The sequence below is a fragment of the Gymnodraco acuticeps genome, unplaced genomic scaffold (genome assembly GCF_902827175.1).
Source record: "Gymnodraco acuticeps unplaced genomic scaffold, fGymAcu1.1, whole genome shotgun sequence".
NCBI classification, from domain to species: Eukaryota; Metazoa; Chordata; class Actinopteri; order Perciformes; family Bathydraconidae; genus Gymnodraco; species Gymnodraco acuticeps.
The window spans coordinates 23,768-42,273 of NW_022990756.1; the positions used below are offsets into that span (position 1 = coordinate 23,768).

An 18,506-nucleotide genomic window follows, 5' to 3' on the forward strand; every position below is an offset into this window, starting at 1 on the left:
CATGATGGCTGCAGGATGATCACATGGATAACACACACTTTAGTATTTCAAATAAATGTATTTAAACTACAACAAATTATTTAGAAGCATAAGGTAGAGCATATTTAGTCATTCCACTGAAGCACATTTTTTTCTTGATTGAGCTTTAAATACAAACATTTCACCCTGCAGAATTATAATTGTATTTATTCTTTTTGGACTATTTTTATCCAGAACTCCCACGTAATGTCAAAAAGTGTTAAAATAAATACACCTAAACTTGCCAATGTATAGAAACCATGTTGGAATGCGGGAAACATGTTTTTTTGCATAGGTGCAAGTCATTCATTTTTTTATTTAGCACAAGAACATTTAAAAATATATGGAATTACTTAAATATACATTTAAAGGATATAATTCAATAAACAACGGTGGGAAAACTAACAATTGAGGAAAACATTATACTTAAAATCAAGAGAGAAACAATAGGTGTTAATGTTAAAAAAAACACAAAGAGCCAGGTAAATATAAAGAGATAAAGACTGCTATTTAGATTTTTTTTTTTTACTTTTTACCAAATATTTTATTGGCTATTTGGTGATTTTTATTTATGTCCCTGTTGTAGTTCCCTCCCTCCAGCAGGGGGCGCTGGCTGCATCGCCGCGTCCTTATAAAAACAGCACGGAAGACATGCATCAGTTTAGCACAGAAATGCAGGAGAACATGTGTGTGAAACTGGAGTTGTGTTGGTTAAAAACGTAAAGGTAAGAATCAAACTTCATCTACTAGTTCACAGAAATGCAGCTCTGTTGCTAGGCAGAAACATATCAAATTCAGCCTAACAACGCAGCTGAAGTTAGCAAGATAACCGGCTAGCTTACGTTGGCTAACCAGATGCTAACGGTGGTTTAACTTAGATTTCATGAGAAAAACCATCCAGGATATTGACGAACACTAATCTTTATACATGTTGACTTCATATTCATGTCAATTTGAGCTGATATTGTAATATGTTTTAAATGCTGGTTTGCCGCGGCTAACAGCTAGCAGAGTTTGTGTTGCTAATGCTAGCTGACAAACGTTCACTAACGGTCGTATGTTAGCAGTTTACATTAACTATTTAAACTCGAATGAACTCGACAACTGAGTCACGAAGCAGCTACATTTCCAGTTTAAAGGGTTGTAATGTCCATATTCTGCTTTTAAACCAGGGTTGCCAACTTTGGGTACCTGGCTGGAGTGAGATTCTGATGTCATGGGTTTAATTACACATATGCGCACAAAATGACTGCTATCGTGTCAGTTGCGGGACCTTAGCATATATACAGGATATATATACAATATATACAAATACACAATATTGGACCCAGACTATAAAGGACACACAGTTTCATTCACTAATGAAAGTCAAACATGTTTGTTTCCACTGTTTTATTATGTGCCTGTCGCGATAAGCAATTCATTGACTTATCGTACGATAAATAAAAAATGAACTCGATAAATTGCCATTTACATGAGGATGAGACTAGCAGTTTGAAAGGATGTACTTGAATTATTATTATATATTATTATGTCCGTGGTCTAAAATGGTCATACAATAATTTCAATAATTTCCGGGAAAATGTATCCAACAAAATTAATTATCGTGATAGGCCTATACATGAAACACACACACACAAATCTACAGACTTACTCCAAACTGCCAAATATATTAATTAACACACTCTCTCTCTCATATACTCTTTGACTCTATTTTGGCCTAGTAGAACAATAAGCAGCAGACTTTTACTTTTTTTATAATTTCGACTGGATCTTAGATCTGCGCATGCGCAATACGGGTCGGCAGTTGCGGCTCCAGAGTATTTTTGTTGGGTAATCAATAGGCGCTTTCACACCGCAGTACTTTTCCCACAAAGGTTCATGAGAACTTGTCGCGTTCACACCAAAAAGAGCCGGTACTAAAATTAGTTCATGAGAACCTTTTTACACCCACGAAATTCCCTGCTAGAGAGCAGGGGTATGGGGGTTATTCCCTATCTTTATTCAAGAGCGTGGTATTTAAATTTGAGAGCATACTTTATGTATTTATTTCCCTCAAACCCTGTCCTCGCACTCAAATAGTGCCTGCTTGCACTTAGATGTGCTCTGCTTGTGCTCAAACTGTACGCTTGCACTCAGATATATTGCTGTTTACAGATTTGTTCTGCTCTCAGATTTATTCTGTGCGCGCTCGAAACTTTTGTGCAACAATCCTGTCAAAATCCCTCAACCAATAGGAGGCCAGGTGTCCTTGCGGATGCGTTCGCTTTACTTATTACAGCGTCCCGTAAGGGCGGTTACTCTTTGGTTTATAAAGGTTACTCTTTGGTTTATAAACTCGCCCTCCGCGGCTTTTTTTGTGGGGGGGGGGGGGGGGGTGGGTAAGCACAGTTAGTATATGTTTATAAAAGTCAAATCAAGCAATCTGATGTTTCTTAGCCGTGATATAATGAGCGTATATCCCGGGTATAATTGTAGTTACTTTTCACAAATCAGTATCCCTCCGCGTCTGAGAACCGTTACAACTGTTACATTACGTCCGTTATGAAACTAACTAACTAGGCTAACTAACAAAGCTTAAGATGGAAACATTTAAGGTTAACTTCGACCTCCGGGGTGGCCTTACTATGGAGGAGTGGATTGAGAAGTGCCTATCTCCAGGAAAAAAAAGCACCTAAACGACGTCTAATATGTTCTCTAGCTGTTATTGTTGTTGCATAGCAACCACCTGCACTATGTTTTGTGCAGAAGGCAACGGAGGGACTATTTTATTTTGAACATCCATCCATCCATCCATCCATCTTCTTCCGCTTATCCGTGGTCGGGTCGCGGGGGTAGCAGTTCCAGCAGAGAGCCCCAAACTTTCTTTTCCCTGGCGACATCAACCAGCTCTGACTGGGGGATCCCAAGGCGCTCCCAGGCCAGCGAAGAGATATAATCCCTCCACCTGGTCCTAGGTCTACCCCTTGGTCTCTTCCCAGCTGGACGTGCCTGGAACACCTCCCTAGGGAGGCGCCCAGGTGGCATCCTAACTAGGTGCCCGAACCACCTCAACTGGCTCCTTTCGACGCGAAGGAGGAGCGGCTCAACTCCGAGTCCCTCCCTGATGACCGAACTTCTCACCTTATCCCTAAGGGAGACACCAGCCACCCTGCGGAGAAAACCCATCTCGGCCGCTTGTATTTTGAACATCATTATTTAATAATAAAAACTATTTAAATTGGAGTGTGTATTTTTCTTTCACATTGCCAGCCACACGTGGTAACCGTTTTATAAATGCAATTGCTCACTTCAGGCCGTGATATACGAATATCTATTATCTATACAATATGGGGTTGTCGACACTCCGCTTCGCGTCGGGCCGAACCAAGCCGTAGCACAACAGTGCTGGAGCAGAACAACAGTCTGGAGGAAGAAGTGGGCCGGTCGGAAAATTCACTAGCAATCCCCCCTCCCCCCGTTGACAATTTACTAGCGATAACGAGGGCCGGTCGAGATTCCCGGGCTGATTTTTAGTCCCAGTCCGCCACTGAACGTAGCTATTATGTAAGGTGCTGGTATATATATACTAACTGTGCTTCCCCCCCCCCAAAAAAGTTGTAAATCAAACAAGTGAAGTACATGCTATGTTATAAAGCCGTGGAGGGCGGGAGTTTATAAACCAAAGAGTAACCGCCCTTACGGAACGCTGTAATAAGTAAAGCGAACGCACCCGCAAGGACACCTGGCCTCCTATTGGTTGAGGGATTTTGACAGGATTGTTGCACAAAAGTTTCGAGCGCGCACAGAATAAATCTGAGAGCAGAACAAATCTGTAAACAGCAATATATCTGAGTGCAAGCGTACAGTTTGAGCACAAGCAGAGCACATCTAAGTGCAAGCAGGCACTATTTGAGTGCGAGGACAGGGTTTGAGGGAAATAAATACATAAAGTATGCTCTCAAATTTAAATACCACGCTCTTGAATAAAGATAGGGAATAACCCCCATACAGGGGCTGCTAGAGAGCAGGGACTTTCGTACGGCTCTCTTGTGAGAAAAGAGCTATATTTCTGATTGGCTGGGCGGATTGCAAACCACGCCCCGTAAAACTCCCAAAAAGTTTTGTGAAGCCGCCATTTTATTATCCTCGCATTAGCATTAGCATTAGCCCAGGGCAGAAAGGCTGAGAGACTAATTTATGGCAACACAAAATAAAACATGGGAGCGGTGGAGATGAGGAGGTGTCGGCGTTCTGGCGATTTACTCGGAAGGCTTCAGTAGAAGCTGCTGGGAGTCCCAGCAGCTTCTACTGAAGCCAGTCCCCAACTCCGGGGACTTCCGGCCGGGGACTTTGGGCGGCAGTATACGCCGTGAAGTGGTTTGCGGCCTACATTCTCATGAACCTTTGTGGGAAAAGTACTGCGGTGTGAATGCACCTGGTAGGGCTAACCCATACAGTGGTGGGGCTCAAGTCAGTATTTGCAATGTAATTACACGCTCCCCTTGACAGTGAAACGCCACGCGTGAGGGTTAGATTATTTCCCTGTCTCAATCCAAATTGAACTATGAAATAAAAAGGCACATTTGTCTTGTAGTAAATAAAAAGGGCAACCTGGACCCAATCCTGCAACTTCCCCACAGGTGAAAGAGTTGACCTGCTGAAAACCCAACCCCTGCAGGGGGGTCTGGGGGATTCTCCCCCAGGAGATTTTTTTGAAATACTAACATAAAATACACATTCTGGTACTCTCTTGAGAAGAGAAATAAATACATCTATTACTACACGACATATTAAAAAAAAAAAAAATGAATTCCATTTACATTTTGTGTTACTTTGTTCTGAAAGCTGAACCTGCTGCTCCTCACAGAGAGAAGAGGGAAGAGGCTGTGAGTTACTTTACTTTGTGGATAAGGGTGGATAGCCCCCATTGTTCTGTGTGTCAAAATGAAGACAGCCCACACACCTATCAATCATCAAACCGTGGGGTCTTATTTCATTACGTGTTGATTTCTATCAACACGTAATGTTGTATCGATGTATATAGAGATGTACTAGAGCAAAAGTATTCTCCGTCGGGACTTCCTGCAACAACACCACGCCGTTATCTTGATTCTGATTGGCCAGAAGACATTATCAAAGATGTTCTATTGAGAAGACGATCACTACGTGACAAAAGTTTTCAAAACCGTTTCTAGTCTTCGGTATTCTTGTTTTTGGCGTGAGAATAGTTTTGAGAGCGTGAGATTGAGAGTGAAAGCGTGTGTCACACGCCAGATGCGTGAGAGTTGGCAACCCTGTTTTAAACTAACATAACGGAGTGGCTGACTTGACCGGTGTTACACTTAATTCTGTCCTCTATCAAATTCTGTGACCTGATGGAAGACAATTTGAAGATAAACCTTTATTGATCCCCTTGGGGAATTTAAGTTTTCTTCTTGGATTATATACATGTTTGAATACACACACATTACAGGAACTACAGTACAATTACACACATGCGTTGGAATACAGGTATAGACCTGCATTATAGAGGTGCCAGAGGGACGAGGCTGCAAGGGTCAGGTTGTTTGCAGACCTGTGTTTTTTAAACCCTGCAAATATGTGATATAAAAATGTCTGCTGTTCACTTGTTTCAGAGAGATGCAGTGCCTGTCCAGATCACAGAAACAGAGCCAAGTTTACATGGGATCCCACTGACACAGGAAAGGTGAAACATCAATCACTATTTTTTTGTTAACAACACCCATTAATGGTCAGATTGGCACATCTAAAAAGTTGCTTACCAATTTTGTTTGTTTTCTCACTCTAGGTTTCCACTTTTCAGCCAGAGGAGGATCTCTACACGTCAACATGTCTCACCGCGGACCTTTAACCGCTGTCATAACAACCGTATTAGGGGTGACTTTAGGGGGTCTGCTCGTATGGAGAGTTTACCGCACAAAGAGGAGGAGGCTGCCTTCCGTCCAGAAGGTGGCCGATCCTGTGGAGCCTCTCTGTCCTGCAGAGAAGGAAATTAAGGCTGTGGAGACTCTAAACACCCCCCCACCGCCCCCCCAACATCCTCCAGAGGAGGAGTTCAAGGCAGTGGAGAATCAGACCACGCAGCCGACCGACCCCTTCAGGATCCCGTCCTCCGAGCAGCTGCTGACGGTGAATCCGGTGACTGTGAGCTCGGAGGAGGAGTGGCTGCAGATCTGGCCGCTGATGCAGAAGGAGCTGACGGGGTTTCCTGTTCTGGGGCTCGACTGTGAATGGGTAAAGGCCGACGGCGTGAGAACAAACTTTTTGCATGTTTTTTGATTTATGAAAAGGGAAAAATCCACCCTGAGTTATTCAGCAATGTACTCTGCATTAGGGCTGTTAAAATATGGTTTACTTAAAGGTGGGATAGGTAATTCACTTCAGAAACACTTGTTATATTCCATGGAATGCTCTTAACATCTCGATGGCAATGAATACATTAAATGCTTTGACAATAAATACATAGAAAAATGTCATCAATGGAAGCTGTGGCGCTGTAAAAAGCACGACCAATCATCTGAGCCGGCTAAAGTAACTGGATGGCCTACCTGCCTGTCAGCCTTCCATCTGTGCACAAACTCATCTCGTGCCCTCATTGGTCATGTGTGCGTTGGAGGAGGGGCTCTGTGGGGAAGTCTGAAGGAAGGGGCAGATTTATTTCGGCTGCGTACTTTCACATTCGAGCTGGTTTCTCCATTCTTACCTACCTATCTTTAACAGAGCTGTACAATTAATCAACACTGTATTGAAGAGCGAGGTACTTTATTGATCCCATATCGGGAAATGTTTGCGTTGCAGCAGCATAAAAAACAACTAAACGAGGCATTGCACATAAGTAGACATTAAAGAGTAGAAATAAACAATACTAGAATTTTAAACATCTCAAAATAGAATTAAAGCAGCATTGAAAAGTAGAACGGTAAACTGTGAAGAAAAAACATCTCTAAACTCTATTAAAGGGCTTTAGACACACTGTAAAGTAGGGCTGTATCCGAATATTCATATATATATATATATATATATATACTATTCGTTTTTTTTTTCAAATTGAATTTATTGAACTCTCCAATATCAACGTCAGAGCTTGTGCCTCTTCGGAGGGGGCTAACACTTAACCATAAACGTTATTGTTTACTTTCTCCGTCTTTATATGTAGATATTATTTTTCTCCGTCACGTTGTTTCCATAGCAACAACAACTTCCTGTCAACAGCACTACCTCTCCTTCAAAATAAAAGCATGTCCATAAATAGGAAGCCAAACCAAATTACACTTAAGACATACAACTGCAACGAATATTCGCTGCTGATTACTGCCGAATACCCGGAGCCCGAAAAATGGTATTCTGGACAGCCCTACGGTAAAGCAGGATATTATTTACACTAAGCGTGTAGGGAGTGGAATATAAAATGAAATATCTCAAATGAAATGTTTGTTAAAATATCTGAATCAAGTATTGTGTATCTGCAGACATATCCAACACGTTGTATTCTACTATCTTCATATTATATAATCAGATGGATTTGATTTGTAAACACCGTACACACTTCACAATCACAGCGCTCCTGGTATTTCTCTGACCTGTCTTCCTCTTCCTGCCCCAGGTGTCGGTGAAGGGCCGCTCCACCTCGGTGTCTCTGCTGCAGATGGCCACGTACTCCGGTCTGTGCGTCCTCGTGAGGCTGCTGGCGTTTCGCAGCGGGCAGCAGAGCTTCCCTCTCAGCCTGATGGAGGTCCTCAGAGACCCCCACGTATTAAAAGTCGGCGTCGGCTGCTATGAAGATGGCAAACGTCTGACGCGAGACTACGGGCTGTCGCTGAGCTGCACGGTGGACCTGAGATACCTCGCCTTAAGACAGAGGTATTCAAAAAGGGAAATGTAGATGAACTAACCGTTTTTATGAACGTTAAAACGCAGTGCAGGTTGTCAACCATTTTTACACCAGTTTCCCCCATTACCTATCATTTCATGTTTTAGTAGATGAATATGAAAAGAGAGTATGTGTGCCCTCCTGATTTAGTTACTAGTTTGTTTTCCTCTCGGTTTCTCTTCACATCCACATGCTTAAGCTCAACAGCCAATCAGAGTGGCTTATTTTGCAGACCGCTCTGCGTAAGCGACAAGAAGTCCAGCACAAACACGGCAAAAAAACATTGCAGAACAGTGCTCCAATCTGACATCTGATAAAAGTCTTTGTGTCAGGACCTTTCAGAAATCCAAATACTTTTCTTTGTTGTTTGTAATGATCCTCTTAAACCCTGTGTGTGGTTCCAGGCAGGTGACGGTGAGCAACGGCCTGAGTCTGAAGTCTCTGGCGGAGGATCTGCTGAACGTGTCTCTGGATAAATCTCTGGAGCTGCGCTGCAGCGACTGGGAGGCAGAGAGACTGACGCTGCAGCAGGTACAGATCCTTTCAATCAGACCGCTCAACATCTCATGTCTTACAGCTGCTTTAGGGAACGCTTCAGGATGCTGTGGGGGAAACAGATTCAGGTGCTCCTGGTTCTAGAAAGCAATGTATTTCCTTTATAGACAACATAAGGTGATGGACAGGAGTATGAAACTACTAGGTATTACACTTTGTAGCTTGTTGTCAATAAGTATATAAATGGTCCAAAGAGGTTGTATTCTACAGTGTGCCTGAATGTAATCATTGCGTAGGTGTGTAGTAGGGGTCGTCCGATAATCGGCTTGGCCTTTCTTTTATCAAATTGCCGATAAAACTTTGGCTCTGATGCGGCCGTTTCTCTGGCTGCAGTCACCACTCTGAACACGAGCAATGTCCCGCCCACAGCGCTATCTGATAGGCTATTACTGAAGATTTCCGGGCGGGAGCCAGAGAGGCGGGACCTTCTCAGATTACAGGCAGGTGCGAAAGAACGCAGACACAGACTGAAGCAAGCAGCAGCGCTGAGCGGCAGAGCCAACATGTGTTAAACCGAAGTTCAATAAACATCCCTATCCCCTATGCTGAAGTTGCAAAAACACGATCTTATGATCCAAACCTATCAGTTTCCCAGTTACACAGGGACGCGGGAAGTCAGTCAGAGTTGGGGGTGCGTGCAGCGTCTCGCAGCGGAGTAACTGTGGTGCGGAGGGGCTGCGAGTGGAGCCTTGCAGTTTTTCAGGTTATGTGAAGCTCATTAGCTAGCCAACATGTATCTAGCAAATGTTTAGCAACATATTAGAAGTGAGGCTACTAGACTAACGTTAGGTCTACTGTAATAGCCTCACTTTTAATAGTTTGCAAAACATTAGCTAGCACTAGTGTTTTGCAGTTGCTAGCAGCTTATTGGGATGTTATGCTAGATAGACAGATCTAATAAATTAAGCATTCTTGTTAGTTAAGCGTGTCAGCCTGCAGCCCCACTTCTTGTCTCTCTAACTCATTGCAGATGGCTGCACTAAAGAAAAGGGCACAGAGAGGAAACCAGTTGTAAGATGTTTAAAAGTTCATTAAACATAATATATGCTTAAATGCATTTCAAAGAAGTTGTTGGAGTTTGTGTTATTCGACATTTTGACACCAAGATTTTTTTTTTACTGCAAATGTATATCGGTTCCAAATATTGGTTATCGGTCTCCTTGATTACTAATAATCGGTATCGGCCTTGAAAAAGCCATATCGGTCGATCCCTAGTGTGTAGTGTGATTCTGTGTAGTTTATTGATGGCATCCCGTTGGGTTTGACGTCATCTGAACAGGACATCGCACGCTCACTGCTTGATAGCGCGAAGGTCCGTTTACGCCGGTTGCTAAGCAACATCGTTATGGGGAAATGCAAGTCTGCGTCCAAATGGTTGGAAGATAAGGAGGAAGGACAATCAATACTGTATTTAGTCAATGTGAGGTAAAGTGTGTCGCCAAGGTAACCGGTTAGAACTCTTGATAGCGGGAGTGTTTACGTGTTCGGCGTAATGGCGTACAACGGCCTCGACAACTTCTGCAGTCCTATTCATCCGCTTGGTAACAACCATCGTTTCTCAGACACGTCAACTCTTCAGAAATCACCAGTGGGGTCACTGCTGATGATTTAATGTCGTAGAACAAAACGTGATCCGTCGCTTCAATGTGTCTCAACCACAGACCTGATTTCCAGATATTTTCCTAAATCCTCTGGAGAACTTGCATTGCTTTTTGGCGAAGGAACCAGAAGTGGTAAAATGCTAACTTACTTCCGGGTTTTAGGGCGCGTCACTGTGGCGCTCTATTTCTGCTCAGTATTAACAATTTCACTCTTTCTCCATGTCCAATCCCACGAGAAAAGTTTCCATGGTTGAAACTTAGCGAAATCTCTCCCATAGCCACATGTTCACTTTGGCATAGCCTGACCCTATATGAATCGGAGATCTTGATACTGCTCCTTTGGTTCTCTAACGTTTCCTCCATGTTCCCCTGTAGATAACGTACGCTGCGCGGGACGCCCAGGTGTCCATCGCTCTCTTCCTGCACCTCCTGGGCCTGGACTCTGCATCGGGACTCCAGTGCTCCAGCGAGAGCTCGTACTCTGAGCTGGCGTCTCGCTGCCAGGGTCTGCTGGACGTGTCCTTCAGGGGCCGAGGAGACTCTGAGGATAAGGAAGGAGAGAAGAGGAGGAGGACGCGGACAACGCCCACTTTTGAAAGCCCGGAGTCTGGAGATCAGCAAGTCCCAGACCCCCGGAAGAACAACAAGAGGAAACCGCTGGGTGTGGGCTACTCCGCCAGGTGAGGGGGGGGGGGACAAATCTCACAGATGAAACTGTTTTAATGCATTCTTTTCTGCTGATTTTCTGTGATTTTTTTTGTTTTTGTTTAACATTTCAGCTCTGTGTATTTTAGACCTATGTCAATTCAATTCAAAACCTTTATTTATCAGGTAAAATCCCATTGAGATCAATGATCTCTTTTTCAAGGGAGACCTGCAGCAGTAGGTTCCACAAGAAGACATAAAAACTAGGGCCGGGACTTTAACGCGTTAATTAAGATTAATTAATTACAAAAAAATTAACGCGTTAAAAAAATGACCGCATTTTAATCGCACTTATTTTTGCACCGAGGAACGTTTCTCACTGGATGAGTTTCAGGCGTACCGATTATACTGGAGCACCAACTAACGTTCATGACTTCAGACAACAACAAACCACAGTGAACAACAGTGGGAAATGTTGTTTTAAAAAACGGACGGGTGGAAGCGTCGATAAGAGCACGGTTGTGTGCAAATTATGCAAAAAGGAATTCGCATATCACCGCAGCACATCAAGCCTCAAGTATCACCTCAATGCAAAACATATAGCAGCTAGCGTGGACGTTAGCCTCTTTTATCGCGTTCACACCAAAAAGAGCCGGTACTAAAATTAGTTCATGAGAACCTTTTTACCCCCACGAAAGTCCCTGCTAGAGAGCAGAGAGCTGCTAGAGAGCAGGGACTTTCGTGCGGCTCTCTTGTGAGAAAAGAGCTATATTTCTGATTGGCTGGGCGGATTGCAAACCACGCCCCGTAAACTCCCAAAAAGTTTTGTGAAGCCGCCATTTTATTATCCTCGCATTAGCATTATTAGCATTAGCCCAGCGCAGAAACGCAGAGAGACTAACTTATGGCAACACAAAATAAAACATGGGAGCGGTGGAGATGAGGAGGTGTCGGCGTTCTGGCGATTTACTCGGAAGGCTTCAGTAGAAGCTGCTGGGACTCCCAGCAGCTTCTACTGAAGCCAGTCCCCAACTCCGGGGACTTCCGGCCGGGGACTTTGGGCGGCAGTATACGCCGTGAAGTGGTTTGCGGCCTGCCAGTAAACCCAAAGCAGAAGAAGAAGAAGTGACGTCAGCGGCTTCATTTGCCTAATCCACCCCCAGGTTCAAAGAGTTCCCATGAACCTTTGTGGGAAAAGTACTGCGGTGTGAATGCGCCTAATGGTATACTAAAATCCATGTGAAAAAAATTGCTTCTCACTGTTCTCAGGTCAAATATTTATGTGATTAAAAATGCGATTAATTTCGATTAATTAATTACAAAGCCTCTAATTAATTAGATTCATTTTTTTAATCGAGTCCCGGCCCTAATAAAAACATAAACAACAAAAGGACATCATACAGCAAAATGTACATGTAATATATGTTGTTGTTTTTACGCAGAGAAACGTGTTATTTTAATGAAGTTAACACTTTCCCTGGTCTCCTGTAATGTTGTCGTATCCCGCGGCAGATAGACTACATCGGGGGAAAAACACTGATCTTTAACGTGATCCGCTTTGGTGTTTTACCAGCTTTACCTACGAGGCCTCTTGTTTTAGAGAAGGGAGTTCAAGTTAAAGGGGCCCTGCTCATTCTCAGGTATATATCAGTATGCAGTGTCTCTACTTTAAAGAGTCCTCTCCTAATGATGTTCAGGTGTATATCAGTATGCAGTGTCTCTACTTTAAAGAGTCCTCTCTTGCTGATGTTCAGGTGTATATCAGTATGTAGTGTCTCTATTTTAAAGAGTGCTCTCCTGCTGATGTTCAGGTGTATATCAGTATGTAGTGTCTCTACTTTAAAGAGTCCTCTCCTGCTGATGTTCAGGTGTATATCAGTATGTAGTGTCTCTATTTTAAAGAGTGCTCTCCTGCTGATGTTCAGGTGTATATCAGTATGTAGTGTCTCTACTTTAAAGAGTCCTCTCCTGCTGATGTTCAGGTGTATATCAGTATGTAGTGTCTCTACTTTAAAGAGTCCTCTCCTGCTGATGTTCAGGTGTATATCAGTATGTAGTGTCTCTACTTTAAAGAGTCCTCTCCTGCTGATGTTCAGGTGTATATCAGTATGTAGTGTCTCTACTTTAAAGAGTCCTCTCCTGCTGATGTTCAGGTGTATATCAGTATGTAGTGTCTCTACTTTAAAGAGTCCTCTCCTGTTGATGTTCAGGTGTATATCAGTATGTAGTGTCTCTACTTTAAAGAGTCCTCTCCTGCTGATGTTCAGGTGTATATCAGTATGTAGTGTCTCTACTTTAAAGAGTCCTCTCCTGTTGATGTTCAGGTGTATATCAGTATGTAGTGTCTCTACTTTAAAGAGTCCTCTCCTGCTGATGTTCAGGTGTATATCAGTATTTAGTGTCTCTACTTTAAAGAGTCCTCTCCTGCTGATGTTCAGGTGTATATCAGTATGCAGTGTCTCTACTTTAAAGAGTCCTCTCCTGCTGATGTTCAGGTGTTTATCAGTATGTAGTGTCTCTACTTTAAAGAGTCCTCTCCTGCTGATGTTCAGGTGTATATCAGTATGTAGTGTCTCTACTTTAAAGAGTCCTCTCCTGCTGATGTTCAGGTGTATATCAGTATGTAGTGTCTCTACTTTAAAGAGTCCTCTCCTGCTGATGTTCAGGTGTATATCAGTATGTAGTGTCTCTACTTTAAAGAGTCCTCTCCTGCTGATGTTCAGGTGTATATCAGTATGTAGTGTCTCTACTTTAAAGAGTCCTCTCCTGTTGATGTTCAGGTGTATATCAGTATGTAGTGTCTCTACTTTAAAGAGTCCTCTCCTGCTGATGTTCAGGTGTATATCAGTATGTAGTGTCTCTACTTTAAAGAGTCCTCTCCTGTTGATGTTCAGGTGTATATCAGTATGTAGTGTCTCTACTTTAAAGAGTCCTCTCCTGCTGATGTTCAGGTGTATATCAGTATGTAGTGTCTCTACTTTAAAGAGTCCTCTCCTGTTGATGTTCAGGTGTATATCAGTATGTAGTGTCTCTACTTTAAAGAGTCCTCTCCTGCTGATGTTCAGGTGTATATCAGTATGTAGTGTCTCTACTTTAAAGAGTCCTCTCCTGCTGATGTTCAGGTGTATATCAGTATTTAGTGTCTCTACTTTAAAGAGTCCTCTCCTGCTGATGTTCAGGTGTATATCAGTATGCAGTGTCTCTACTTTAAAGAGTCCTCTCCTGCTGATGTTCAGGTGTTTATCAGTATGTAGTGTCTCTACTTTAAAGAGTCCTCTCCTGCTGATGTTCAGGTGTATATCAGTATGTAGTGTCTCTACTTTAAAGAGTCCTCTCCTGCTGATGTTCAGGTGTATATCAGTATGTAGTGTCTCTACTTTAAAGAGTCCTCTCCTGCTGATGTTCAGGTGTATATCAGTATGTAGTGTCTCTACTTTAAAGAGTCCTCTCCTGCTGATGTTCAGGTGTATATCAGTATGTAGTGTCTCTACTTTAAAGAGTCCTCTCCTGTTGATGTTCAGGTGTATATCAGTATGTAGTGTCTCTACTTTAAAGAGTCCTCTCCTGCTGATGTTCAGGTGTATATCAGTATGTAGTGTCTCTACTTTAAAGAGTCCTCTCCTGCTGATGTTCAGGTGCATATCAGTATGCAGTGTCTCTACTTTAAAGAGTCCTCTCCTGCTGATGTTCAGGTGTTTATCAGTATGTAGTGTCTCTACTTTAAAGAGTCCTCTCCTGCAGATGTTCAGGTGTATATCAGTATGTAGTGTCTCTACTTTAAAGAGTCCTCTCCTGCTGATGTTCAGGTGTATATCAGTATGTAGTGTCTCTACTTTAAAGAGTCCTCTCCTGCTGATGTTCAGGTGTTTATCAGTATGTAGTGTCTCTACTTTAAAGAGTCCTCTCCTGCAGATGAAATATATCTTGATCTCAGTTTGTGGAAGCTGACTGTCAGAGCAAACTCCCATGATGCACTTTGCCATCTTTTATTAATGTTTTTTTATGTTGTCTGTGTTCCAGGAAGTCTCCTCTCTACGATAACTGCTTCCTCCACGCTCCTGACGGCCAGCCGCTGTGCACCTGCGACAAGAAGAAAGCCAAATGGTACCTAGATAAAGGAATAGGAGGTACACGGAGACTCCTGAGCATACTCTAAACATCTCTCTCATTCGTTCAGAGCACAGGTTTCTCTCTTCTGTGTTCGTGGGTCTGAACGTGTGATTTATCTGTCTCAGTGCTGCAGAGTGAAGAGCCGTTCGTGGTGCGTTTGCTGTTCGAGCCGTCGGGACGTCCCGACTCTCAGCAGGATTATTATCTGACGGCCAGGGAGAACCTCTGCGTGGTCTGTGGGAAGGCAGACTCCTACATCAGGTCACTCATGGTTTACTTTACACTTTTGCGCCTATGAAATGCATGCAAGTTAGAAGTTACAGAAATCCTCAAAGTGCGATGCTTTGTTGAAAATATTGCTTTCTATGAAGGCAGAGTTTTGAGATCTGGAGGGACGAACTTCGACAAACGGGTCGCTTGTGATTCTATATGCAGGAAATCTATCAAAGTGGATAAATAGACTTTGGGGGACTAGAAGTATTTTGTTAAGACTCCTTGAAAGTGCTTGAATTGTACTCTTTAAAAGCTGTACGAACCCTGATTAGACTAGGGAATTAACAAGCGTTGGGTTGTTAAGTAAAAACAGCAAATCCTCACATTTCACATTAGTTTTTAGCCTTTCAGCTCTTCATTACAGTATATTACAGTTTTCTTTTCTGTTTTTTTATTACTGCTGTATTTTATTCCATTTCTATGTAAATACTGCTATATTTTTACTATATATTTGTATGTACATTTTTATGTACGCACCATGACATCAAGCCAAATTCCTCGTACCTACCTGGTAATAAATCTGATTCTGATTTTAAAGGGGACCTATCATGCAAAATGCACTTGTGATGTCTTTTCTACATCAACATGTGTCCCGGTGTGTCGGGGAACTCACGCAGAGTCAGAAAATAAAACCCCCTCTCTTTTCCTCCGTACCCAAATCTCTAAAAACGGGGAACAACGGAGCTGATCCAGATTTGCGTCCGATATGACGTAATATCTGAAATGTGGACCCACGGCCCAATCAGAAACGTTGCTATCAGAAACAATGCCCGACTGTTTTGGACGTAATATGGTCGGTGTTTACATTAGCATGGCTAACACTCAGAGCTAACCTGTACTGGAGAGCATGTGTGTGAAGAAGCAGGAAGTAAAAAGGAACTCACCTTGTGGTATAACCGGCAAGAGAGAAAGCCTTTGAGCTCCAGACTGTTTCAGAGAGAATCCTTGATAATCCATGATATGGCGTTTCATCACGGCAGCATTTAGTTTAGACAGTAGCTGCCGGGTCCCGCATGAGCTCAGACCCCTCCTCTTTAAAGCTTTATACCCAAATCAGCACTTTAGAAACAGGAAGTGAAATAGAGGGATATGAGGCATGGCTAGAATGATCTGTTTGGTGTTTGGAGCAAAACACTTCATAGACATGTTTTTTATATAATTTGTATAAACTTGAGACCTCTGCTATTGCCTAAAAATAGCATGATAGGTGACCTTTAATACAAATGTAAGGCCCGATAGGTGTGTAAGAAACGTGTGTCTTATCACCAGAGATTTTCATACTTGTCTTTGCTCCCTCAGGAAGAACATCGTGCCTCATGAGTACCGCCGGCACTTCCCCACGGAGATGAAGGACCACAACTCCCACGACATCTTGCTGCTGTGCACCTGCTGCCACGCCGCCTCCAACGTGCACGACGGCTTCCTGAAGCAGCGACTCGCCAACGAGTTCTCTGCGCCGCAGGGCTGCGAGGAGGGGGTCCGTCTGCTGGAGGACTCGGACCGGAGGAGGGTTCGCTCTGCGGCCCGAGCGTTGCTGACGGCCGGAGACGCTCTGCCGGAGCCGAGGAGGCACGAGCTGCAGGACGTCATCAGAGGGTTCCTGCAGAGCCACGAGGAACAGCAGCTGACCGAGGAGCAGCTGCAGCAGGCCGCCGGGCTGGAGTTCAGGTCAGGAACCATGGGGGGTTCAAGTGTTTAGATTTTCATTTAAATCCATGACATTATTTGGGATTCAAACTAATATTTCTTCACCTAACCCAAGCTATTAAGAGGAATACAATCTTGAAAATGGCTGCATCTGAGTAGGATTCTCCTGCTTAAGCAATATGCAATGTTTTATTCATTTTCTAAAGCTACTGACCCAGAATCAGCCCTTCTCTAAGAGGGCTGAAATAGAGGGATATGAGGCATGGCTAGAATGGCTGATCCATTTGGTGTTTTGAGAAAAACACTTCATAGACATGTTTTTGATATATTTGTATATATGCTTAAAAATAGTATAATAGGAGAGCTTTAATAAAACATCAAGAATATCCTTTGCAGTTACATGCAGTCTTTAAAGACCCTTGTCAGTTGTAACTCCCGGCGCTGACCCCCCCCCCTCTCTCTCTCTCTCTCTCCTCTGAAGGATCTTCAACGAGGCGTACGTGCCTCACGGTCTGAAGGTGGTGCGGGCGTCAGCTGATCGGGGTCTCCAGGGCCTCATGGAGCTGGAGCGCCGCTGGAGGCAGCACTTCCTGAAGGCCATGCAGCCGAGACACCTCCCCCCGCTGTGGGCCGTGGACCACAACCACAGAAAGTTCCTCCGCAAGTACGGAGAGGACCTGCCCATCAAACTCAACTGAGCCTGAACGCAGCGTCCGGAGAGTATCACACGCCAAATCGCTTTTCTTTTCTTTCTCAGTGAGATAAAATGACTAATCCACCAGCCGAGACTGAAGCGTTGCCAGCCATGAGGAGTGTGTGTGTGTAAATACACTCTTATCTGCGGCTATTCTTAGTGCCGGTTGTATCCTGAAGAACTTTAAGACTAAAAAAGAAAATCTAAAAATCGATATCACGTGACTGCAAACGGACACTTTTTATCATGAATAATGTATGGTTTATTTATGGGAATAGCTATAAATGTATGCACTGATTTTTAGAAGAAGCTGCTTCCTGCTCTTAATGTCCCGCCTAAATTCAACCCCCCTCCCTCCCCTCCCCCCTGCAGGTTAGCAGCTTTATGACCTTTAAATGATGAAACGCTCCGCCTTGCTTTCTGTTCTCACTCTGTCTGTTTTAAGTCAGTAGATGAACTCCCTGAGATATGAGAAGGGTTTCCTCGAGGTGCCAGTTTATGCAGGGGGGGGGGGGGGGTGCAAAGTTGGCTCGTTTATTTGCTCAATTAACCTCCAGATGTCATCGTGGTGCAGCTGAGGCTCTACAGTCGGGACGTCTTCTGGTTCATGTTTTAATGAACCTCTTAATCCCAAACACTGGAGTCTCATCGCAGCTTCGAACATCTTCAATAAAACCAGACGTCAATTTACAGAATCCAAACTACACTACAGTGGAAAAAAGAAAAAGTGCCAACTTTAATTATGTGAGTAAAGTAATCCTTAACTTCCCCCTGCGCCTGTAGCAAGGTGGACGATCTGGAGCGTGATGAATGAATATAAAGTGCAGCTGCTTCGTCTTTAGTCGTATTGTCTGGATGTAAAGCCCGAAGCTGTTCTGTTTTCCTAATTTGTGAATGATACAAAAAATAAAGTCTTGTTTGTATTAATCTGTTGTCGCTCGTGCTGTTGCTTGGACATGAAAACTCCTTCAGACAATTAGATGATTGATGTAAGAGCATCAGATTTAAAGGTAGGGTAGGTAATTCACTTCAAACTCTTTTTGTTATATTCCATGGAATGCTCTTAACATCCCGGTAGCAATAAATATAT

At 43.4% G+C, this 18,506-nt stretch overlaps 1 protein-coding gene across 2 annotated transcripts; it reads left to right on the top strand.

Annotated features, from left to right (window-relative positions):
• The first annotated feature begins 646 nt into the window (after window positions 1-646).
• Window positions 647-18,343, top strand: exd2 (exonuclease 3'-5' domain containing 2). Of its 2 annotated transcripts, none has more exons than XM_034232253.1 (10): window positions 647-743; window positions 5,637-5,707; window positions 5,810-6,270; window positions 7,625-7,881; window positions 8,296-8,422; window positions 10,423-10,727; window positions 14,713-14,819; window positions 14,928-15,063; window positions 16,375-16,743; window positions 17,204-18,343. In XM_034232253.1, the coding sequence occupies exons 3-10, from the start codon at window positions 5,851-5,853 to the stop codon at window positions 17,418-17,420; spliced, it is 1,938 nt and encodes a 645-aa protein (XP_034088144.1). In that variant the 5' UTR covers window positions 647-743; window positions 5,637-5,707; window positions 5,810-5,850; the 3' UTR covers window positions 17,421-18,343. The 2 variants fall into 2 exon arrangements, with proteins under 2 accessions (XP_034088144.1, XP_034088145.1); XM_034232254.1 differs by having other exon boundaries at window positions 5,810-6,255.
• Window positions 18,344-18,506: the final 163 nt, after the last annotated feature.